General features: G+C 46.7%; 1 protein-coding gene across 8 annotated transcripts in view; it reads left to right on the plus strand.

The window, feature by feature from the left end:
- The first annotated feature begins 3,824 nt into the window (after window positions 1-3,824).
- Window positions 3,825-25,102, plus strand: part of MCCC1 (methylcrotonyl-CoA carboxylase subunit 1) — a 77,912-nt gene continuing 56,634 nt past the window's right edge. Inside the window, exons 1-4 of one of the 8 annotated variants that reach the window (XM_051818818.2) lie at window positions 3,825-4,085; window positions 10,083-10,129; window positions 13,942-14,078; window positions 20,053-20,148. In XM_051818818.2, coding sequence (XP_051674778.2) covers window positions 10,108-10,129; window positions 13,942-14,078; window positions 20,053-20,148 — 255 coding nt within the window. In that variant the 5' untranslated portion in view covers window positions 3,825-4,085; window positions 10,083-10,107. Of the gene's footprint in view, window positions 4,275-6,959; window positions 7,066-10,082; window positions 10,130-13,941; window positions 14,079-20,052; window positions 20,149-25,102 lie in introns of those variants that run through there. The other 7 variants (XM_051818817.2, XM_051818821.2, XM_051818819.2 and 4 more) reach the window with 7 other exon arrangements.

Below are 25,102 nucleotides of genomic sequence, written 5' to 3' on the forward strand. Positions count from 1 at the left end.
ACGTTGATACTGAAGATCCAAACTCTCATAACAGTATTCCTGATAGATTCAGGGCTTATAGAACCAATTAATAGTGAACTGGCTAAAATGTGGCTCAGGGTGGGCTCACTGGGTCTGCAGACCCATCCAGTGGTTATTTCTACAGTCCCTAAGGACAATAAGAATTGATAATTTGGCAATTGGAGTAAGCCTCCCACTGAGTCCATGATCTGTAGAGCTATTTGTAAGAGCTGTTATTGCAGGAAAAGCCCAGTGGAGGGACTGGCACTGTGACATAGTTGGCTAAGCCTCTGCCTGCGGCTCTGGCATCCCATATGGGCGCCAGTTGGTGTCCTGGCTGCTCTTCTTCTGATTCAGTTCCCTGATGATGGCCTAGGAAAGCAGTAGAAGATGGTCCAAGTCCTTGGGCCCCTGCACGCTGTGTGGGAGACCAGGAAGAAGCTCCTGGCTCCTGGCTTCAGATTGGCACAGCTCCGGCCATTGCAGCTATTTGGGGAGTGAACCAGTGGAGGGAAGACCTTTCTCTGTCTCTTCCTCTCTCTGTCTGTAACTCTACCTCGCAAATAAGTAAATTAAATCTTGAAAAAAAAAAAAAAGCCACATGGAAATCTCTGAAATGCCTTTCCTTTTGTCCTCACAAAGGTATTACAATTTAGAAAGTACTGTAGGGGCCAGTGCTGTGGCACAGTTGGTTAATCCTCTGCCTGTGGCACCATCACCCCATATGGGCACCGGTTCGAGTCCTGGCTGCCCCTCTTCCAATCCAGCTCTCTGCTGTGGCCTGGGAAAGTAGTAGAAGATGGCCCAAGTCCTTGGGCCCCTGCACCCACATGGGAGACCTGGAAGAAGCAGCTGGCTCCTGACCTGGCTCCTGGCTTCGGATAGGTGCAGCTCTGGCTGTTGCGGGCATTTGGGGAGTGAACCAGTGGATGGAAGACCTCTCTCTCTGTCTCTCCCTCTCACTGTCTGTAACTCTACCTCTCAAATAAATAAATAAAATCTTTTTTTTTAAATGTACTGTATTCCTGAGCAGAATGGTAGGATTGGTACCAGAGAATTCTCAGTCCTGTCTGCCCTACTCCGTCAGTTTCGGTGTCTGCAGAAATGGGATGGCCTCCAGGGAACACCAGTGGATTCCTTCGAGCTTAGAGAGGAGCCCTGACGGCAGCTGCTGTGTCTGGTGTGGCGTCATTGCTGCAGAGGAATGAGGACTCTGGTGTGTGGCACACAGCCATTGCCTTGGCATGTAAGTTCTTTGCCATTCCAACTCAACAGAGGGGCAAAATCAGCTTCATCACATGCAATAGACAATGTTATCCACTTGTAGTTTTGCTTCAGGGCTTGGTAGCTCTTCTGTCCTCTGTCATCACATAATCCAAAGAGACCTGGGCCATGGGTTGCACTGTGGCTCCATCATCCCATGTGGGCTCCCAGCTGTTTCATTTCTGATCCTGTTCCATTTGAGTCCCAGCTGTTCCATTTCTGATCCTGTTCCTTCTTAATGTGCAGAAGAATTCGTCAGTGCATGGGCTCCTGCTGCCCATACGGAAGACTCGGAACAAGCTCGTGGCTCCTGGCTTTGGCCTGGCTCAGCCCTGGCCATTGTGGCCATCTGGGGGGTGAACTAGTAGATGGATGATTTCTCTCTCTTTCTCTGTCTCTTCTTCTCTGTCTCTGTAACTCTGCTTTTCAAATAAATAAATATTAAAAAAAAATAAATACAAAGACCTGGGCCACACAGACATCCCACTGGACATGATATTGATCCATTCAAGTGACAACAACATGCAAATAACACAGGATAAACAAGAAGTCGTTAGCATGCTGGAGACCTTAAAGACACAGGTGGTCCCAGAGAAGGAGATAAACCCTCTGACCATTCAGGAGTTAACTTCTTTAGAGAAGTTTTTTTTTTTAACTCTTATTTAATAAATATAAATTTCAAAGTACAACTTTTGGATTATAGCGGCTTTTTTACCCCCATAACCACCCTCCCACCTGCAACCATCCCATCTCCTACTCCCTCTCCCATCCCATTCACATCAAGATTCATTTTCAATTATCTTTATATACAGAAGATCAATTTAGTATATATGAAGTAGATTTCAACAGTTTGCACCCACACAGAAACACGAAGTATAAAGTACTGTTTGAGTATTAGTTATACCATTAATTCACATATTACAACACATTAAGGACAGAGATCCTACATGGGAAGTTAGTGCACAGTGACTCCTGTTGTTGATTTAACAATTGACACTCTTGTTTATGGCGTCAGTAATCACCCGAGGCTTTGTCATGAGCTGCCAAGGCTATGGAAGCCTCTTGAGTTCACCAACTCTGATCTTATTTAGACAAGGCCATAGTCAAAGTAGAAGTTCTCTCCTCCCTTCAGAGAAAGGTACCTCCTTTTTTGATGGCCCACTTTTTCCACTGGGATCTCACTCACAGAGATCTTTCATTTAAGTCATTTTTTTTTTTTTTTTTTTTTTTTTTTTTTTGCCACAGTGTCTTGGCTTTCCATGCCTGAGAAACTCTCATGGGCTTTTTAGCCAGATCCCAATGCCTTAGGGCTGATTCTGAGGCCAGAGTGCTGTTTAGGACATCTGCCATTCTATGAGTCTGCTGTGTATCCTGCTTCCCATGTTGGATCATTCCCTCCTTTTTAATTCTATCAGTATTAGCAGATGCTAGTCTTGTTTATCTGATCCCTTTGACCTTTAATCCAATCATTATGTTCAATTATGAACTGAAACTGATTACTTAGGCTAGTGAGATGGCACTGGTACATGCCACCTTGATGGGATTCAACTGGAATCCCCTGGCACGTTTCTAACTCTACCATTAGGGTTAAGTCCGATTGAGTATGTGCCAAACTGTACATCTCCTCCCTCTTTAGAGAAGTTTTTAAGGTCCCAGGAGGTCAGAGGCATGCCAGAATATTCCTTTCAAAGTAAAGTACGGATTTAAAAAAAAATTTTTTAATATTGCACCTCCTCCACATGAAAGGAAGTATAGGGCCCAGGAGGCTTCTTCAGGTTCTAGAAGCAGCACTCCATACCTAAGAATATTCCTCTGGCCCATTTGCTAGGCGACATAGACAGTTATCAGTTTCGATGGCACTGGAGTTGAAGGTGGTAGAATACTTCTTTGCCAACATTCTCTAGTTCTTCTATGATAACCATTTGGTGAGATGTTTTTCTCTCTTCCAGGATCTATTTTGGTAATTATATTTTAACATTATAGACTTTATCCAGATTTTTGAGTTTGTTTAAAGTTGAAAACAATTAGCCTCTTGCAAATCTAAAATTTGTTGTATCTGTGATCCCATTTTTGCTTTTATCATGTCAAGTGTGCGTTTTTCTCCCTTTATTTCTGAGCAAGTAGCTATTTGTTTTTTAGTTTTCCCCCCCTGAATCCATGTGTTTATTAGTCTTTGATACCAGTTTTCTTAATTCATTAATTTCTTCATCTTTACTTATTTCTTCTACTTTCTTCATGTTCAATTTTGTGTTTTCTTACAACCTTTGATTTCTATGTGTACTTTCCATGAATTTTTGTATGAGCCTTGGTTTAGCTGTAACAAGTATTTTCTAGATACTCTGCAATTTTGGTTTTGACCGCCTGTATTTCCCAACAGCCAATGAGAACACCTTTTAAAGCTCAGGTGATTTAAAACTTTTCATTGAATTAATTCCATTCTTAGAACATCAGAGAACTTTGCATTCTCCGCTCCACCCCGCCCCAGCTCCGGCTCCGCCACGGTCTCGCAGTGTTTTACGAGAGAGGCCATGAGGGGTGTTCCTCTCCTAGAAACCCGACGACCGCGAAGGAACGCCGCGGTCCACGGAGAGAAACCGCCATTGGACACCGGCTCCGGGGCACAGCAGAACAGACCCTTCCCCGAGTGGGCGCAGACCCCAAACGCCGAAGCGGAGACCACGCCTCCGCGGGCACGCACTACGACTGGCCAATCGTCGCCACGGCAGCCCAGATCTGCCCTCTGATTGGTTTTACTGGAGACGCCCCCAGCTGCACTTGATCGGACGGTGGCCGGCCGGGGACAGTAGGCTCGCAGATTGGAGGTAAGGGTTTGTGTGTGTGGACCCAGCTGCCTATCAAGTAGCTGGGGCATGGCGGCTGGCTCTGCAGTGTCGGTGCTGCTGGTGGCGGCGGAGAGGAACAGGTGGCAGCGTCTCCCGAGCCTTCTGCTGTCGCCGAGGTAACAGTGGTTGGAGGAGCCGTGTGTCCGTGCGCGGCGCCCGAGGCAGCTGGTGAATGGTGGGAGGTGCAGAGGCACCGACGGTCGGGGGAGGGGGAGGGGACGGGAGGGAAACCCGCGCCCCTCCTCGGGGGCCCTGCTGTCAGTCCCACTTCTGGATGGGGGCTTCGCCTCCTCCCGCCCGCGCCGTTCTTCCCCTTGGCCGTGTGCGTTCAGCCCTTGTGGGCGTCTGTGTTTCCATTTATGAGGACTGGGAGAGGCGGAGCTGGGCCTGCCGTCCTCCGTGCCGCGCTCCTCGCCTGAACAGCTCCTACCTCTTCACGTTGTACTTGTGCGGCGAGCGCATTGATGAAGCCCCACAGGCTCAACGACTTGCCTGCCCGTGGTTACACAGCTTGTACGACCCCAAAGCCCATTTCAGTGCGGCGCTTCCCCTGCATTCGGAGAAAAGACGACTGGACTTGTTGCCGTGAATCAAATGAGCACGAACAGACTGACCTTCCAGAGCGCTGGGAAGCTGTTTTGCAGAAGTTCCTGTACAATTGTTTGAGCAGGTGACGCTAGGTGACCTGACTGTGCATCCACTTCAGCTGTTGAGCTCTAAGGTTAAGTGGCGGTCAGGGGCAGCAGCTTGATTCTTCGCCTCCCTTTGCCTCTCGGTGTCATCATCCTGTATTGTTCTGGAGTGACAGCGTAGCTTACTAGAGCTCCAGGGTAGAGACAGCAGGTGCAAAGCTGAGGTCTCAGTTAAGCTGCTCACTTAGGCGTGTGACTGGGGTGAGTTACTTCGTGTCTCCCTTTCCTCCCCTCGGAGGTGGTCATCCAGTTTCAGGAGATAATACTAGTACTTTCGCTTGTGAAGAGTAAATGAGTTAACACCTGGAAAGAGGTTAAAACAGAATCCGGCACAGAGGACTCAATCCACACACAGCCTTCAGACTCCTCCACCACGTGGATCGGCTTGGTATTTTTGCTTTTGTTTTGCACAAGTTCTTGTAGATGCTGTGGATTTGCAGTGACTTAACTGTAGGACTGGCCCCAGAGCAGAATTAAATTTTGGTGAGAATGGTGTCAGTGCTCTTCTCTTTCTCTTGGTTTTGCTTTTCTTAGGTACTTAGGGCTCTTCCGGATACTGTGCCGAATAAATTTCTGTCTCTCCCCTCTCCAAGTTTAGCTGCTGCCTGTGGAACCATTCTCCAGTAGCCCTCACCCTGGAGAGTGTTAGAGTTGTTGATGGCTTCTAGAATGAAACATCTTCGTACAGGAGATTTAACGTGTATTTGCATGCTGTGATTCTCTAGCAGCTCAGAGAAATGAGTCTCTAGAGGTGGAGTTACAGACATTTGCAGTAGGCTGGTATAGAAACTATGCTGAGTCAGAGTGCAGTTGGTTCATGGACGCAACTTCTTGTGAGTTAACTGCTGTTTTAAGTTATAGCTTAAATAATTGTGAACAGATGGAACACAACCACCACAGCATACTTGGGATAAGGATTATTATAGTTTTGTGAAATCTGCACTTAATTTCCCATGATTATAGGACATACAAAGTTCATGAAAAAGTTGAATTAAAAGATAAGCTAGGGTAGGCATTGGTACAGTGGTTAAAACATCAGATGGGGCTGGCCTTGTAGCACGGCGGGCGAGGCCACCTGTGACACTGGCATCTCATATGAGCGCCGGTTTGACTTCTGACTGTTCTGCTTCCAGTTCAGCTCCCTGCAACTGTGTCTGGGAAAGCAGAGGAAGATGGCCCAAGTCTTTGGGCTCCTGCACCCACATAGGGGACCTAGATGGAATTCCAGGCTCCTGGCTTTGGTCTGGCCCAGCCTGTGCTGTTGTGGTACAGTGGGTTAAGCTGGTTCATGTTCCAGCTACTCTACTGCTTGCTGATCCAGCTTCATACTAATGTACCTGGGGAAAGCAGCTGAAGAAGCCCAAGTGCTTGGGCCCCTGCCACCTATGTGGGAGATCTAGATGAAGCTGTTTTGACTTTGGCTTGTCTCAGCCCTGGCCGTTGAGGCCACTTGGGGAATGAACCAGTGGATAGAAGATCTCTCTGTCTCTCCCTCTCTCTCTGTAACTCTGTCTTTAAAAAAAATATTTTTTTACATCAATAAGTAGAGAGTGGAGTTGTGGCATAGTGGGTAAAGCCACTGCCTGTGATGCCGGCATCCCATATGGGCGCCAGTTCATGTCCTGGCTGCTCCACTTCTGATTCAGCTCCCTGCTGCTGGCCTGGGAAAAGCAGCAGCAGATGACCCAAGTCCTTGGGCCCCTGCACCCATGGAGGAGACCCACATAAAGCTCCTGATCCTGGCTTTGGCCTGGCCCAGCGCCAGCATTGCAGCCATCTGGGGAATGAACCAGTGGATGGAAGATCTCTGTTTCTCTCTGTCTTTGTCTCTGTCTCTTCCTCTCTCTGCATAACTCTGACTTTCAAATAAATAAATAAATAAATAAAAGATAAGCTTATTTTGGTTCAAAAAATTTTTGAAGTTCATTCATAGTTTTTTCATAATATGCATTTTCATGAACTTTTTGGAGATCTCTCACAAGCATGTACTTTGAAATTTTTTATATGTAAATTAACATCTTTATTTTTTAGTTTTTATTTGAGAGGCAGAGAGAGAGCTCCCAAAGGCATGAAAGCAGGGAGCTGGGAACTCAGTCCAGGTCTTGTGCATAGGTGATAGGATTCCAATGACTTGGTACATCATTGCTGTCTTCCAGGGTCTGCGTTAACAGGAAGTTGAATTCGGGACTCAGAGCCAGGAACTGAAGTCAGATACTCCTGTATGAAGGCAAATGTCTTAAATGCTGGACTAACTCCTTCTCCCAAACGTAATTTTTTTTTAAGGATTTAATTATTTGAGAGGCAGAGCTGCAGACAGAGAGAGGGAGAGACAGAGAGGTCTTCCATGTGCTGGTTCACTCCTCAAATGGCCTCAGTGGCCAGAAGTGGGCTGATCCGAAGCCAGGAGCCAGGAGCTTCTTCCAGGTCTCCCACAAGGGTGCAGGGGCCCAAGCACTTGGGCCATCTTCTGCTGCTTTTCCAGGCCATTGCAGAGAGTTGTATTGGAAGAGGAGCAACTGGGACACGAACTGGCACCCATATGGGATGCCGGTACTGCAGGTGGCGGCTTTATCCATTACGCCACAACGCTTGCCCCCAAAACTCAATTTAAAAACATTTCATTTAATTTAACAGAGAGACAGACACAGAGAGATCTTCTATCCACTACTTCATTCCCCAAATGCCCACAACAGCCAGGGCTGGATCAGACCAAAGCCAGGAGCCCAGAACTCCATCTGGATCTCCCTCAGGGGTGGTAGGGACCCAAGTATAAGGGCCATCATCTCCACCTCCCTGGATGTACATTAGTGGGAAGCTGGCTCAGAAGCAGAGTAGGCAGCTCTCAAACCAGGCACCCAGATGGGATGCTGCTGTCCCTACAGGGACCCAAGCCACTGCAGCAATTGAAGTTTTCTAGTCTACACTGATGCTATCCAGTAGTTACATGGTCTCTAACACACACACACTGTGCTTTTCTACGTGGTTACATAGTGTCTGTGTGCTTTTTATCTTTATGAAGTATAATCCTGGTTTCCCCATATCTTGGGATATAGACAAAAAAGACTACGATAGAATTCCTTCTTGAATTTGTTGGTTTCCCAGCCTTTTTTTTTTTTTAAGATTTAATTATTTTAGAGGTAGAGTTACAGAAAGACAGAGAGAGAGAGAGAGAGAGAGAGGGAGGGAGGGAGGGAGGAAGGGAGAGAGGTCGAGAGGTCTTCCATCTGCTGGTTCACTCCCCAGATGGCCACAATGGCTGGAGCTGTGCCAGTCCGAAGCCAGGAGCCAGGAGCTTCTTCCAGGTCTCCCACACAGGTGCAGGGGCCCAAGGATTTGGGCCATCTTCACTGCTTTCCCAGGCCATAGCAGAGAGCTGGATCGGAGGTGGAGCAGCTGGGATTTGAACCGATGCACACATGGGATGCTGGCACTGCAGGCGGTGGCTTTACTTGCTATGCCACAGTGCCAGCCCCCTATCTTATTCTTTCTAGCTGAAAACTAGTAGGCTTTAGACCTTTTTTTTTTGTTATCGTTGCCAAGGTGAATCTGGCCTGCATTCTGTCAGCTTTTGGTTAAATAAAGTTCCAATGTTGATTTATTGTATAATTCAAGGTATTCTAGAACTGAAATTTTTTTTAAAGATTTTATTTATTTGAAAGACAGAGTTGCAGAAAGATGTAGAGACAGAGTGAGAGATAGAGAAAGTCTTCCATCTGCTAGATCACTCCCCAAATGGCTGCAATGACCAGAGCTAAGCTAATCCAAGGCCAGGAGCTTCTTCTGGGTCTTCCACGTGTGTGTAAGGGCCCAAGTACTTGAGCCATCCTCTGCTGCTTTCCCAGGCACATTAGCAAGGAGCTGGATCAGAAGTGGAGCAGCTGGGACTTGAACCAGGGCCCATATGGAATGCCAGCACAGACTGCGCTTAACCTGCTATGCCACACCGCATTCCTTTCCTTGGCTTTTTAATCATCTCTGACTGTGGTCGTTGCCAGCCTCAGGAGCAAACAGGTTAAGTGACTCTTTCAAAGGCATGTAGGGCAAGGGGAACAGGCCAGAGATCTAACTTCTGATTTCTATATTAGACTTCCCACAAAGGAAGTCTTATTAAATCACTTTGTTAGCAACATTAAGGTTAATTTAGGTGCCGGTGCCGCGGCTCACTAGGCTAATACTCCGCCTTGCGGCGCCGGCACACCGGGTTCTAGTCCGGGTCAGGGCGCCGGATTCTGTCCCGGTTGCCCCTCTTCCAGGTCAGCTCTCTGCTGTGGCCCGGGAGTGCAGTGGAAGATGGCCCAAGTCCTTGGGCCCTGCACCCCATGGAAGACCAGAAGAAGCACCGGCGGCGGTGCGCCGGCCGCAGCGGCCATTGGAGGGTGAACCAACAGCAAAGGAAGACCTTTCTCTCTGTATCTCTCTCTCACTGTCCACTCTGCCTATACAAAAAAAAAAAAAAAAAAAAAAAAGTTAATTTAGGATGGACTTGGACTTGGTTTCTTTTTTTAATAGAAAGCTTTTATTTAATAAATATAAATTTCGTAAGTACAGCTTTTGGATTATAGTGGTTCTTCCCCCCACACCTGCCCTACCACCCCCAAACCATCCCATCTCCTACTCCCTCTCCCATCCCATTCTTCATTAAGATTCATTTCAATTATCTTTATATACAGAAGATCAATTTAGTATATACTAAGTAAAGATTACAACAGTTGCACCCACACAGACACACAAAGTATAAAGTACTGTTTGAAGGCTAGTTTTACTGTCAATTCTCATAGTACAACACATTAAGGACAGAGGTCCTACATGGGGAACAAGTGCAGTGACTCCTGTTGTTGATTTCACAATTGACACTCTTGTTTTTGGTGTCAGTAATCACCCAAAGCTTTGTCATGAGCTGCCAAGGCTGTGGAAGCCTCTTGAGTCCACAAACTGACATTATTTAGACAAGACCATAGTCAAAGTGGAAGTTCTCTCCTCCCTTCAGAGAAAGGTACCTCTTTCTTTGATGGCCCCTTCTTTCCACCGGGATCTCACAGAGACCTTTCATGTAGGTCATTTTTTTGCCACAGTGTCTTGGCTTTCCATGCCTGAAATGTTCTCATGGGCTTTTCAGCCAGATCTGAATGCCTTAAGGGCTGATTCTAAGTGCTGTTTAGGGCATTTTGGACTTGGTTTCAAACTAAAAAAAAAAAAAAAAAAAAAATACAAGTTCCTTTCAAAGAATAATGACTGATCTTGCATATTCTGTTTAGTTATAATTCCACTTGGATTTATTTTACAGGAGATGGGCTTGGAAGCAAAGAACCATGAAATATGCAACAACCACAGGTACTGATAAACTTTGTTTTACTATTTGGCTTTGCTTCAGATTGCAAACTGAGAAAGAAAAATGTTTAATTCCTTAATATGCATAATTTATTATTTCTCATAAACCTTTAACATTTTGGATTTTCATGGTAATTTTCTTAGTAAGCATTGAGTCATGGTTTTTACCTCATATATCAAATCTCTCTTGCTGTTGATTTTAAAATATAGAGAGCAATAATGGAAATGTTTTATATTTGTATTTTTCTGTTTGACTCTCTTGGTATGTATTGTATACCCATGCTGGTCTAAATTATCGTTTTTAAAACAAAAATTTTAAATAGCAAGAATTTTTTTTCCAAATAACATTTTACATGAAATTCCCAACTATATAGAATTTGTGAAAGTGCAACTTCTGGTTGATTGGGTCAACTCCCTACCAACCCCGTCATCACCACCAGCTCCTTCCCCGCTCTCTGGCACACACATCCTAGTGTCCCTGTGACTACTCCTGGGCTCCTTGAATCACCACTGACAAACACTGTGTTAAATTATGTGAAATCTGGAGCAGGCATTTGGCCTAGAGAGTAAGACAACCGCACCGTGTATTAGAGTACCTGGGTTTGCTTCCCAGCTCAGGCTCCTAACTCCAGCTTCTTGCTAGTGCAGAACCTGCAAGCCAGTGGTAACAGTGCAAGTAGTGAGGTGCCTGCCATCCCTGCGGCAGCCCTGGATAGCCTTCCCACCCACTGGCTTTGCCTGGGGGGCCTGGCCCAGTCCCAACCCTGGTGAGCATTTGGGGAGCGAACCAGTGGATGGGACGTCTTTATCTGTCTGCCTCTCAAACAAATAAGATTTAAATTACATTAGACTTTATGTTTTTTAAAAAAGAAATAATTTCTTGGCCGGCGCCATGGCTCACTAGGCTAATCCTCCGCCTGCGGCGCTGGCACCCTGGGTTCTAGTCCCGGTCAGGGCGCCAGATTCTGTCTCGTTGCTCCTCTTCCTGGCTTCAGATCAGTGCATTGCGCTGGCCATAGCACACCGACTGCAGCGGCCATTGAGGGGTGAACCAATGGTAAAGGAAGACCTTTCTCTCTGTCTCTCTCTCTCACTCTCCACTCTGCCTGTAAAAAAGAAAGAAAGAAAGAAAGAATTTCTTATAAACTCAAAGTATATCTCATGTGTAATGACAGAAGTGCGTTTTCTATATTAATGCTATAGCATGTCATGGCACTGATGCCAGCAGACTGGTGCAGTAGTCGTTTGTATTGCAAGAGAACCACATATAGAGGCCGTGGGTCAGAGTGACTGAAAAGCTCCAGTTTTTTTTTGTTTGTTTGGTTTTTTTTTTTTTTTTTTTAGATTTATTTATTTGGGAGGCAGAGTTACAGAGAGAGGGAGAGACAGAAAGAAAGGTCTTCCATCCACTGGCTCACTCCCCAGATGACTGCAACAGCCAGAGCTGAGCCCATGCAAAGCCAGGAGCCAGCAGCTTCTTCCAGGTCTCCCATGAGGTGGAAGGGCCCAAGCACTTGGGCCATCTTCTACTGCTTTCCCAGGCCTCAGCAGAGAGGTGGATGGGAAGAGGAGCAGGCAGGACTAGAACTGGCACCCATATGGGTGCCGGCACCACAGGGGAAGGCTTAGCCCACTATGCCACAACACCAGCCCCAGAGTTCCAATTTGGGAGTGAGGCAGACCTGGGTTCAAATCCTGAACCTGTCACTTCTACTTAGCTATATAATTTTGGGAAAGTAATTCGTCTTTCAACATTAGTTTCTTCATCTTTAAAGCAGAGATAATGATAACAGTATCTACTTTATTAGGATTGTGAAAATCTGAGTACAGAGTCTTTTTTTTATTTGTTTTGTTTTGTTTTTTAATTTATTTGACAGAATTAGACAGCGAGAGAGAGAGAGACAGAGAGAAAGGTCTTCCCTCTGTTGGCTCACCCCCAAAATGGCCGCCACAGCCAGCATTGCGCCGATCCGAAGCCAGGAGCCAGGTGCCTCCTCCCGGTCCCCCATGCGGGTGCAGGGGCCCAAGCACTTGGGCCATCCTACACTGCCTTCCCGGGCCACAGCAGAGAGCTGGACTGGAAGAGGGACAACTGGGATAGAATGGGATTCTGGGTCTAGAATGGGGATTCAGCCCAGATGGGATACCGGCACTGCAGGCGGAGGATCAACATAATGAGCTACGGCGCCGGCCCCCCGAGAGTCTTTTTTTTAAAGATTGTTTACTTATTTGAAGGTCAGAGTTACAAAGAGAGAACATGGCTCACTTGGTTAATTGGCACCGGCACCCCGGATTCTATTCCCGGTTGGGCGCTGGGTTCTGTCCTGGTTGCTTCTCTTCTAGTCCAGCTCTCTGCTATGGCTCGGGAGGGCAGTGGAGGATGCCCAAGTGCTTGGGCCCTGCACCCGCATGGGAGACCAGGAGGAAGCACCTGGCTCCTGGCTTCGGATCAGCGCAGTTCTGGCCGTTGCGGCCATTTAGGGGGTGAACCAATAGAAGGAAGACCTTTCTCTCTGTCTCTCTCTCACTGTCTGTAACTCTGCCTGTCAAAAAAAAAAAAAAAAAAAAAAAGAGAGAGAGAGAAGAACAGAGAGAGAGAGACAGATCTTCCTTCTGCTGGTTCTTTCAGGTCTCCCATGTGTGTGCAGGGGCCCAAGCACTTAGGCCATCTTGTGCTGCTTTCCCAGGCACATTAGCAGGGGGCTGGATTGGAAGTAGAGCAGCCAGGTCTCAACAGGCCCCCATATGGGATGCTGGCAATGCATACTGTGACTTTACCTGCTATGCCACAATGCTGGCCCCCAAATTGAGTCTTCAGTACAGGACTTAGGACATGAAAGTACTTATTAAAAATTAGTTATTATTAATTACAATTTTTAAAAATATTTTTTAAAATGTATTTGAAGGGTTGGAGCCATGGCTCATTAGGTTAATCCTCCGCCTGCGGCGCCGGCATCCCATATGGACGCTGGATTCTGTCCCAGTTGCCCCTTTTCCAGTCCAGCTCTCTGCTGTGGCCTAGGAGGGCAGTGGAGGATGGCCCAGGTACTTGGGCCCCTGCTCCCACGTGGGAGACCGGGAGGAAGCACTTGGCTCCTGGCTTCGGATTGGCACAGCGCTGGCTATGATAGCCATTTGGAGAGTGAAAGCAGCGGAGGGAAGACCTTTCTGTCTCTCTCACTTTCTATAGCTCTACCTTTCAGATTTAAAAAAAAAAAAAAATTTATTTGAAAGGCAGAGTTATAGAGAGAGAGGGAGAGATATAGAAAGATCTAGCCACTGGTTCAGTCCCCAAATGGCCACAAAGGCTAGAGCTAGGCCGATCCAAAGTCAGGAGCCAGGAGCTTCTTCTGGGTCTCCTACGTGGATGCAGGGTCCCAAGCATTTGGGCCATCCTTTACTGCTTTATCAGGCCATAGTAGAGAGCTGGTTTGGAAGAGGAGCAGCTGGGACTCCAAATACTACCCATATGGGATGCCGGCACCTCAGGCGGAGGCTTAGTCCACTATGCCACAGTGCCAGCCCCTAATTATGATGTTTTTAAGCTTTACAATTTGAATTTTGACATAACAAAGCATCTTTTAATTTTCTGTTTATTTTAAATTCAAAAATCAGAGTAATGTAAGCATTTATGTGGGTTAGATCATCTTGAATTTCAGTGGAAATGAATACACTAATATCAGTTAAAATGGTAATTTTATGCTCTGTTACGCTGAATTTAGAAAAGAAATTTTTTATCAGCTGGTTAATATTCTCTTTCTTATTCCTTCCTCCCCTGTAACATTTGTGTATGGTTTTCATGGTATTTTAAACAGGAAGAAACATTACCAAGGTCCTCATTGCAAACAGAGGAGAAATTGCCTGCAGGGTGATGCGAACAGCCAAAAAAATGGGTGTTCGGTCCGTGGCTGTTTACAGTGAGGCCGACAGGAATTCCATGCATGTAGATATGGTATGTTGTTTCACACCGACAAGCAGTCCTCTAAGTGATCACAGTGACTTGTTTATCGTGTCAGTATTTTAGCCCTTTCCAATGACATTTGATATTTTCCTAGAGTTGACAGGGTTTAAGTTGTTCAACTGCTCACGAATATTTCCACTTGGGAATGTTTTCCAGATGTAACACGCTTTGAACTAAACAGCATGCTGAGTGGCAAGTTACAGGCAAGTCCTTATCTCTTCAGGGATTGCTCAGGACAGTTCAGAGGGTGGCTGATCGCAGACCACACTTTGAATAGTTCATGGCCACGTCCCTGCTGTGCGAGGACTAGGTTCAAGGCTAGGGTTTGTTTACTATCTATCTATTTATCTATCTATCTGAAAGTCAGAGTTACACATACACAGAGAGAGGAGGGACAGAGAGAGAGAGAGAGAGAGAGAGAGAGGTCTTCCATCTGCTGGTTCTGCTGGTTCACTCCCCAATTGGCCACAACCGCTGGAGCCTTGAGCAGTCTCCCACATGGGTGGAGGAGCCCAAGGACTTGGGCCATCTTCTACTGCTTTCCCAGGCCACAGCAGAGAGCTGGATTGGAAGTGGATCATGGGGCTGGCGCTGTGGTGTAGCAGGTAAAGCTGCTGCCTGCAGTGCTGGCATCCCATATGGGCACCGGTTTGAGTCCTGGCCGCTCCACTTCCAATCTAGCTCCCTGCTGTGGCCTGGGAAGGCAGTGGAGGATGGCCCAAGTCCTTTGGACCCCTGTGTCCGAATGGGAGACAAGGAAGAAGCTTCTGGCTCCTGGTTTCGGATCGGTGCAGCTCCAGCCGTTGTGGCCAATTGGGGAGTGAACCGGCAGATGGAGGACCTCTCTCTCTCTCTCTCTCTCTCTCTCTCTTTGTAACTCTGACTTTCAAAGACATAATTAAAATTTTTTTTTAAAGGAAGTGGAGCAGCTGGGTCTCAAACTGGCACCCATATGGAATGCTGGCACTGCAAGTGGCAGCTTTACCCACTATGCCACAGCACCGGACCCCAAGGCTGGGTTTGTAACAACTGCCGTGGACTGGCTGAGTGATCTCAGGCAAATCACTTCGTGTTTCTGAGCCTTGCTTTATCTGTAAAATTAAATATAGCTAAAATGAGTGGACTCCCCTGGGGTTTGTAAATGTTGTCTGTTATTACTGGCTGTTGTTTGCCAGACAGAAGCCCAGTCACAGATGAATTCAACTACTGGCTTTCACTGTGTCTGCAGTGGGGCCCCAAGCACCAGTGTAAACTCACGGTGCTTGGCGTCACCTGCCTTCATCACCACACCGCAGGCCCTCAGGGCTCTGAGCTGCTTTTCTTTCCCGATTTTTGGCCATGCCTGTTTCCAGCCAGTTTTACTTCATTACAACCTTTGATTTTCCCTCTACTCGTGTATTCTCAGCAGATCTTATCTATCTATCTATCTATCTGAAAGACTCAAAAGAGGAAAGGGGTGGGGAGGGGGAGAGAGATTGCCCCCGTCTGCTGGTTCACCCCACAAACCCTCACAACAGCTGGGGCTGGGCCAGGCTGAAATCAGGAACCTTCTAATGCAATCCAGGGGGTTGACGCTGTGGCGTAGTGGGCTAAGCCTCCACCTGTGGCAGCGGCATCCTGTATGGGGTGTGCCGGCTTGTGTCTCGGCAGCTCCTCTTCTGATCCAGCTCTCTGCTGTGCCCTGGGAAAGCAGTGGAAGGTGACCCAAGTCCTTGGGCCCCTGCACCTATGTGGGAGATCTGGAAGAAGCTCCTGGCTTCGTATCAGCCCAGTTCTGGCTATTGCGGCCATTTGGGGAGTGAACCAGCAGATGGAAGACCTTTTTTCTGTAACTCTGCTTCTCAAAGAAATAAAAATCTTTAAAAAAAAATGCAATCCAGGTCTCTCACATGGGTGGCAGGGACCCAATTACCTGCTGCCTCCCAGGGTGCGTATCAACAGGAAGCCGACATTAGGAGTAGAGCCAGGACTCGGACCCAGGAACTTCAGTCGGAATGTCAGTGTCCCAGCCCCAGCAGCAGACGGTCTTGATTTTACAGAGAAAACAACCGAGCGTCCTCTGCACTCTACTGACCCACCTGCGTCTACACGTGTTCTCTTCCCATCCGGGTCCAGTCGTCTGCCTGAGCTCCCCGATCCTTCTCTTCTCACCTGTTTAATAAGAGTTTTCTCAGATGACTAAGGGAAATTTCACATGTCTCACCATCAAAACTATCCATGAGAGATATGTTAACTAGATTGATTCAGTCATTCCACATGGTATACAAGCATCAGAGCATCACATTGAACCCTTTCATGTATACAGTTGATTTGATTAAAATATTAATAAGTAAAATGTTGCATTCCTTCCTCAAAAAATATTAACCAGTCTCCTAGATCCTTCCTAAAGCATTTAAAAATTTTCTTTTAATGTATGAAAGTATTTCTTTTATTTTTCCCCCGAAATAAACCTTTTATTTAAGGAATACAAGCTTCATGCATTTCATAAGTACAACTTCAGGAACATAAGCATTTAAATATGGTGTAGTCTGTCCGATGTGCTAGCCCCACATCCCCCGCTACCCACCTAGCACCCTCTTCCTTCTCCCTTTTCTTGCTGTTTTTTTTTTTTTTCTTTTTTGACAGGCAGAGTGGACAGTGAGAGAGAGAGACAGAGAGAAAGGTCTTCCTTTTGCCGTTGGTTCACCCTCCAATGGCCGCCGTGGCCAGCGCACTGCGGCCGGCGCACAGCGCTGATCCAATGGCAGGAGCCAGGTACTTATCCTGGTTTCCCATGGGGTGCAGGGCCCAAGCACCTGGGCCATCCTCCACTGCACTCCCGGGCCACAGCAGAGAGCTGGCCTGGAAGAGGAGCAACCGGGACAGAATCCGGCGCCCCGACCGGGACTAGAACCCGGTGTGCCGGCGCCGCTAGGCGGAGGATTAGCCTAGTGAGCCGCGGCGCCGGCGATTCTCCCTTTTCTTGCCAGCTTAATCATCACTGGCCCCGTGTCCTGTCCTTACCTCCTATTCTGTTCTCGAGCCACTTCTGTTGAGTTTATGTCCTTGCTCCTCCACTGGCATAGCTCCTGCAGAGCCACTCCTCGTGTCCGTGTCCCTCGGTCTGATGCAGTCTTTTCCTGCCCAGGCTGATTTGACCCCTTGGCCTTACGTAACACTGTGATCAACCACTCTCTCCTTTTAGAAGTAAATGCTTCCTTTGGCTTTTGTGACCTCCGTCTCTTCTGTCCTCTGCCAATGTCCTTTCTCCAGCCCCTGCCCATGTGCCACACCCTTAAGACTTGGTCTTTGGCCTTCTGTTCTCACAGTGAGCTCTTGTTCTAAGTCATTCACCTCCTCCCTTGGCTTTGCAAAAAGCTCCCAAATTTCTGTGTTTAGCTCTGACTTTCTTTTGAGCATGATACATGCTGTGCCAACTGCCCATTCCCTGTCTCCCCTCGCCTGTGTCACAGGTACTGAACTAAAACATCTGAAACTGAACCCCAGGCTTTGCATCTTACTGAACCTACTTTTTGCACGTGTCCTTTACACAGTAGATGGCCATGACGTTGCTCATAATAATATAATGCTGGAGATCGGGTGTCTTTGAATATCTCTCTCTCTGTCTCCCTCTCCAGTATTTCACCCCTCGCCTCTCCATCTAAAAAACTCCCCGAGTGCTGTTAGTGCTACTTCCCAAGCAGTTCTCTCTGCCCGCTTCCGCCTGTACCTTAGGTCACAGTCACTGGCATCTCCTGGGTGCCACATGCTGTACTCCACAGTCATCTCCTTATTCCACTTGCCTGCCTCCCACAACCTGTTTTTTGTGCTTCAGCCAGACTGAGAATTTAAAATAAAAATTTGATCATGTTATTTCTTGACTTTAAACCTTTCTTTGGAGCCTGGTGTTGTGGCATTGTGGGTTAAGCTGTGGCCTGCGATGCCAACAATCTATACAAGTGCTGGTTTGAGCCCCATCTTCTCCACTTCTGATCTAGTTCCCTGCTAATGTGGCTGGGAAAGCAGTGGAAGTACTTGGGCCTCTGGGTCTCCATGTAGGAGACTCAGATGGAGTTCCTGGCTCTTAGCTTTAGCCTGGCCCAGCTGAGGCCGTTTTAGCTAGCTGCTGGGGAGGGGGTTGAATCAGCAAATTGAAGATTTCTCTCACTCTGTCTCTCTCTCTCTTTCTCTGTGACTCTGCCTTTCAAATAAATAAAATCAATATTAAAAAAAAAACTTAGGGGCTGGCGTTGTAGCATAGTCGGTAAAGTTGCCAGCTGTGACACTGGCATCCCATATGAGTGCTAGTTCGAGTCCCAGCAGCTCCATTTCCAATCCAGCTCCCTGATAATGCACCTGGGAAAGCAAGGGAAGATGGTACAAGTGCATGGGCCCCTGAACCCATGAGGGAGACCTGGAAGAAGCCCCTGGCTTTTAGCTTTGGCTAGGCCCAGCTTTGGCCATTGTGGCCATTTAGGGAGTGAACCAATGGATAAAAGATCTCTCTCTCTCTCTCTCTAACTCTGCCTTTCGAATAGATTTAAAAAAAAAAACTTAATAAAAATTTTAAAAAATCTTTATATGATCCAATGAAATAGCAATAACTTAGAAGATGAATAATATTCAGTATTGATTAAGGTGGTTAGAAATCCATAAAATCATTTCAAGAGCTGATTAAACATGTGGATATCATTCAGCTCAACCCTACAAATATTCCTCTAGGTGTCTGTCACAGAAACATGCTCATATAAATGTGCAAATCCTCATGATATGGTCTTCCCCTTAAGGGTTTTCACAAAAATCTATGTCTTGGGGCTGGTGCTGTGGTATAGTGGGTAAACCCATCATCTGCTGTGCTGGCATCCCATATGGGTGCCGGTTCGAGTCCTGGCTGCTCCACTTCATGTTCAGCTCTTTGCTATGGCCTGGGAAAGCAGTAGAAGATGGCTCAAGCCCTTGGGCCCCTGCACCCATGTGGGAGACTCGGAAGAAGCTCCTGGCTCATGGCTCCAGGTCAGTCCAGCTCTGACTGTTGTGGCCATCTGGGGAGTGAACCAGCAGATAGAAGACTTCTCTCTCTCTCTCTCTCTCTGCCTCTGCCTCTCTGTAACTCTGCATTTCAAATAAATAAATAAATCTTAAAAAAAAAAAAAAAAACTGTCTTGGCAACAGTTCCACTGCAGATGGTGGATCAGAAAAAAAGCTACATGGAAGTTTCAAAGGCCAGTATAAAATAATTAACAAATATATGGAAGAAGCAGTGTCATCATACTCTCATAACTATGTAAACTAGTAAACTTTTTTTCCAAAGATTTATTTAATTATTTGAAAGGCAGAGTTACAGAGAGGCAGAGCCAGAGAGAGAGAGAGAAAGGTCGTCCATCATTGGTTCATTCCTCAAACGGCTGCAACGGCTGGAGCTGGGCCATTCTGAAGCCAGGAGCCAGGAGCTTCGGGGTCTCTCACAAGGGTGCAGGGCCCAGGGACCTGGCCCAGCTCCCACTGCTTTCCCAGGCACGTTAGCAGTTAGCTGGATTGGAAGTAGAGCAGCTGGGACTGAACCAGCGTTCATATGGGACCAGTACTGCAGATGATGGCTTTACCCACTACACCACAGCACTGGCCCCACTGGTAAACTGTTGTAAATTTTTTCTTGCTGTGTATATCTGTGTCTATTGTCATGTTGTAACTTTTGGGCATTAAATACATTATTGCTTATTGCTATTATTGCTGTTATTGTTACTGTTATTAATCATAGCATGACTGATGCCCATTTCTTTCCAAAGACACTTTCATTTCACTCCAGTGTGTGGTTCATCTGTGAAAACCAAATTTTAGCATCCTTTCATGCAGAAGATTTCAGGACTGGCTTAGTTTTTATGACACAGGCACACAGGCTAGTACTTCTGTTTCTCAGTTCCAGCCCAAAGCAGTTCTCTGTGCCCTCATTGTATCATCTTCTAAATATGTCATATTTCTTGAACAGGCTGACGAAGCATATGCCATTGGCCCTGCTCCTTCCCAACAGAGCTACCTGTCTATGGAGAAAATTATTCAAGTGGCCAAGATTTCTGCTGCACAGGTAGGAGTGGTAAAGTGATTTTCTGTGTGAAAGGAGTAAGTTTGTACAACATGTGCAAATTTATTCTTTATAAAAAGTATCTACTTTTAAAAAGTTTTTATTTTTTTCATTTTATGTGAAAGGCAGAGAGACACAGAGAGGGAGACAGACAGAATCTTTCATCTGCTGGTTCACTTCCCTAATATCTGCAACAGCTGAGGCGGGGCCAGACCAAAGTCAGGAGCTGGGAACTGACTCCAGGTCTCTCATGTGGGAGGCAGGGACCCAAGAACTTGAGACCCTCTGCTGCCTCCCAGGGTGCACATTAGCAGGAAGCTGGAATCAGAAGTGAAGCTGGAACTTGAATTCAGGTGCCCTGATGTGGGTTGTAGGTATCCCAAACAGCATCTTAACTGCTCTGCCAAACACTTGCCCCTACTTTCTATTTTATCCTTTCTCAGGATTTTCACATTTCCTTAGAATTTCTTATTATTTATTTGAGAGGCAGAGAGACTCCCCATATGTCCATAATGGCTGTGGCTGGGCCAGGTTAAAGCCAGGCTCCAGAGACTCAACCTAGGTCTCTCACATGGATTGCAGGAACCCAGCCAATTGAGCTGTTGCCACTGCTTCCCAGGGTCCACATCAGCAGGAAGCAGGATCCAGGACCTAGTACCAGGCTCCGAACTCAGGTTTTCCAATATGGGTCATGGGTGCCTCAGCCAATACCCTAACCACTAGGCCAAACCCCTGCTCTCCAGGATTTTTACATTTGATTACTGGCTTGTCTTTGTCAACTAAGCATGTCTATTCTGATTCTTCAGCCACCCTACCTTTTTGCCAAATCCTGTGCATTTGATGTCTTTTGGGAAATAGGTAGAGGGAGGACTCAAATTACGAATCAAAATTGAGAGAGAATTTAGCTCTTCTACCCTCAAGACCAGATGCCAGAAACAGCACATCCTTTGGGAGAAGTAGCTGGTACTATGAATTCCAAGGTGAAATGCAGTCCAGAGAAGCCTGCTTCCTCCTCGACTTCCCCGTCTTAGCCCAGGGCCCCTGTGCTGCACCTGTTTTTCTAATGGTGACGTCTCAAAACTTGATGTTACAGCATCTCTCCTTCACCTTCAAAATGAAACAGGAACCCACTTCTGTTGGATCATCCTCTGATGTCTCAGAAATAGTTCTTTTTGATCGCACAGCCAGATCTTATGCTCTTTTACGTAGATTTGTGAGTCTCCACTGATTTCTCTACTTCCAAATCTCTTACCCAGCAGTTCTCTCTGCTACTGGATGAACATTTTCTTAACCACTTGATTCAGTGTTTTCTCCTGCTCGCTCTCTCTTTTTACAGTAACCTTACTCCTTCCCCATCCTATCCTCTAGTTCGTAAATCTTCAGTGGTTACAAGAGAAAGGTCAAACTTTTCAGCCTACATTTAAAAGAGTTTCTAATATGGTCCCATTCTATTCGTCAAACTTACCTCCCTTCTCCAGTTCTTTATCACGGCTACAATGAACTTTTTTCCCCTCTCCTTTATATACTACACAAATTTCCTCTTTTACGCATTTGCTTATACTGTTCTATCTGTCCTTGGTTCTCCATGCATTTATTCTTCCAACAACTGCTGAGTGGCCTCCTGCCATGGGCCATCCTCCTAAGCATGGATGTGGCAGTGGTTGGGGCGGACCCAGTCCTGTCCTGAGAAGCGCACTGTAGTAGGCAAGGCAAAAAGTAAACATTTCTTTCTTTTTTTGACAGACAGAGTGGACAGTGAGAGAGAGAGAGAGAGAGAGAGAGAGAGAGACAGAGAGAAAGGTCTTCCTTTGCCGTTGGTACACCCTCCAATGGCTGCCACGGCCGGTGCGCTGCGGCTGGCGCACCGCGCTGATCTGAAGGCAGGAGCCAGGTGCTTCTCCTGGTCTCCCATGGGGTGCAGAGCCCAAGCACTTGGGCCATCCTCCACTGCACTCCCGGGCCATAGCAGAGAGCTGGCCTGGAAGAGGGGCAACCGGGACTAGAACCCGGTGTGCTGGCGCCACTAGGCGGAGGATTAGCCTGTTGAGCCGCGGTGCCGGCCAGAAAGTAAACATTTCAACAAATGAAGAAAGAAGGCAATAAAGGAGATAAAGCAGGGGGAGGAGATGAGGACTGGAAGAGTAAATGTATACTTTTAATTAGGCTGTCAGGGGAGGCCTCTCTGGGGAGGCGACCATTGAACCAAGGCTTATGCGATGAGAAGGAGCCAGCCCTGGGAGGAACTTAAGGAAGAAGGTGCAGGCAGCTGGGATTGCCAAGACCCTGAGTTGCAGATAAGCTTGGTTCAGGGGCGCAAAAGTATTCAATGTGGTTGGAGTGAAGGCAGTGAGGGGCTGTGTTATTCAGGGTACAGTTGATGGAACTAAAATTCCCAGTTCCACTGGGTGTTTCAACAGAGGGAATTTCCTTTAGAAATCAGTTACACCAGGTTAGAGGGCTGAGAAGGGGTAGGGGGAGAGGGCTGTTGAAATGACCCAGTGATGATGACAGCAGGGACTGACCGTGACCCTGGAGCTGGGGAAGAGGCTGGAGGAGCCACCCGCTGCAGCCCTCGCTCCGACCCGTGCAGGGCTGTACCTGGCCAGCGGGATGTAGGGAGGCTGGTGCTGAAAGTTCCAAAGAAGCTGAAGACCAACTGGCTGCTGCTGCCACCCAGGAGAAGTAGAAGAGCTTCCCCGGCTTCTGGTTTCCCTCTAGTGACCCCTGCTGACGCAACCTGACAGGCAGCCCACCAGGCAAAGAGGGAAGGAGAGCCCGTCCCCGAGTACAGCATGCAGGTTTGGGTTTGGACCTGAGAGGACCAATTCAGAGGAAGAAAGCTAGGAGACCAAGCAGAGAGAGATGGGGTAGCATTCTTTAGGACATCAAAGGCCTTAATCCAGGGCTTGTGTTTAATTGTGAGTAGCCAGTTGGAAGATTTTAAGCAGAGGAGCGAATCGTCTGGTTTCCATTTTAACAAGGTGGCTGTGGTGCTGGGTGGAGAAGGGAGAGTAGCATGGGGCAAGGGCAGTGCTAGTAACCATGAAAGCAAGCAGGAAGGGTGATGAGTCACCTGTGGGCGCCCCATCATGCACCACTACCCCTGCCCTGCTGTCTGCATTCCTGCCCCCTTACAAATCCTTCCCTGTCGCCTCTGATCAACACTGATCTCTCCACTTTCCTTTAGCATTTGATTTCCTGTTCTAGTCATTCTGTGTAGCTATGTCAAAGGATAGCATTGTAACAATTTAGTTTCTTTTTTTAAAAGATTTATTTTTATTTATTTGAAAGTCAGAGTTACACAGAGAGAGGAGAGTCAGAGAGAGAGAGAGAGGTCTTCCATCGGATGGTTTACTCCCCAATTGGCTGCAATGGCCGGAGCTGCACAGGAGCCTCCCCTGGGTCTCCCACGCGGGTGCAGGGGCCCAAGGACTTGGGCCATCCTCTACTGCTATCCCAGGCCACAATAGAGAGCTAGATAGGAAGTGGAGCAGCCGGGACTCAAACCGGCGCCCATGTGGGATGCCGGCGCTTCAGGCCAGGGCTTTAACCCACTGTACCACAGCGCCGGCCCCACAATTTAGTTTCAATAGCACAATTGGCTTTATTTTCCATTGTAAGATTGGGTAACACTTTGCTTCCTGTGGTAGAATAAGTATTCCCATGGCTGAGCAGAGGATGTGCAGACAGAGTAGGGCTTTAGTTTGAATTAATGAATTTGTGTAGTTACTTTTGTACTCTTATTTTTGTATACCTCTATCAGTATTATGTAGATTCAGTTCTAGAGTGAATAATTTAGGCATTACTGTATATACACAGGTATTTAAAACACACTTATTTCTAAAGCTTTCTAGTTTCTTAGTTATTGCTTTGAGTACAAGGCCTTTAGGAGGGGAAGGAGATGAGAATAATACTTCATATAATATGCGTCCTGAAGAATCCAGACACTTTCACATACTATCACTTTATTAATTAACCGTGTATTGAACCCAGGTAGCCTGGTACTATTCTTCCATCTTATAGGTGTAAACTCTCCCGTACAGAAAGGTCATGTGATGTTCCCCAAACCATGGAGTCTGACTGATCAAAGTGTGGCAGCAAAGTGTGGCAGCAGCGGCTCCCCCTGGGGGCTCGTTAGAAACCCAGCTTTCAGGCTTCAACCCAAACCCTCTGTAATTTGCATTTTTATGCAAAACTTAAACTTTTATCAAGATTCCCAGGTGATTTGAAAGCAAAATTTGTCTGATTATTGGAAGAGAGAGAGTTTAAACCAGAATCTTCTAACTGCAAGCCCGCACTGGGTTTATTAGACCAGACCAAGTGGCCGGGGGTAGGGGGACGTGAGTGTGTGACATGCTAATTGCAGGGAATCAATCAACTCTGTAACTATTCGGGTTAATATTGTGGTAGATGTTATGATACTCACAATGAAGAAAGAATAAATAATATTTGTTCTAAAATAGTTTATAAATAATATTTTGAAAAGAATGTAATATTTTTAAAAGTATTTTGCCTGGGTAGTCAAGATTTTAGGTGGCTTGAAAAAATTACAAATAGTGCTGAAAACAAAGGATAAAAGAGCAAAAGACAGCGACATGGGCAGATGGGGTTTAGTGTTCAATCAGAAAACTGAGGCCAAGGAAAGGTACTTTAGTTCTCCTGCCAGCCCTGATGAAAAAGGAAATTTGGTTGTTTAGAGAGTGCTCCTCTGATAAAAGGATATTAGTAGAGCAAAGCTTGCTTTAACTGGAACTTTGAAGAAGAAACTCCAGGGTCATTCTGATAAAGGACGTTGAGTACCAGATGTTCAGTGATTTAAAAGTTTTCCCAAATAGTAGAATTGTTCTAAATGTGACCATTTTGGCCTAAGCACTTTTGTTGAGCTAGAGTGAAATTTTTGAGTGAGCTGAATTTCTGGTGGTGCCTGGGGTATGGTTATAGTGGGAGAATGTAGGTG

Source organism: Oryctolagus cuniculus, chromosome 4 (genome assembly GCF_964237555.1).
Source record: "Oryctolagus cuniculus chromosome 4, mOryCun1.1, whole genome shotgun sequence".
Lineage (NCBI taxonomy): Eukaryota > Metazoa > Chordata > Mammalia > Lagomorpha > Leporidae > Oryctolagus > Oryctolagus cuniculus.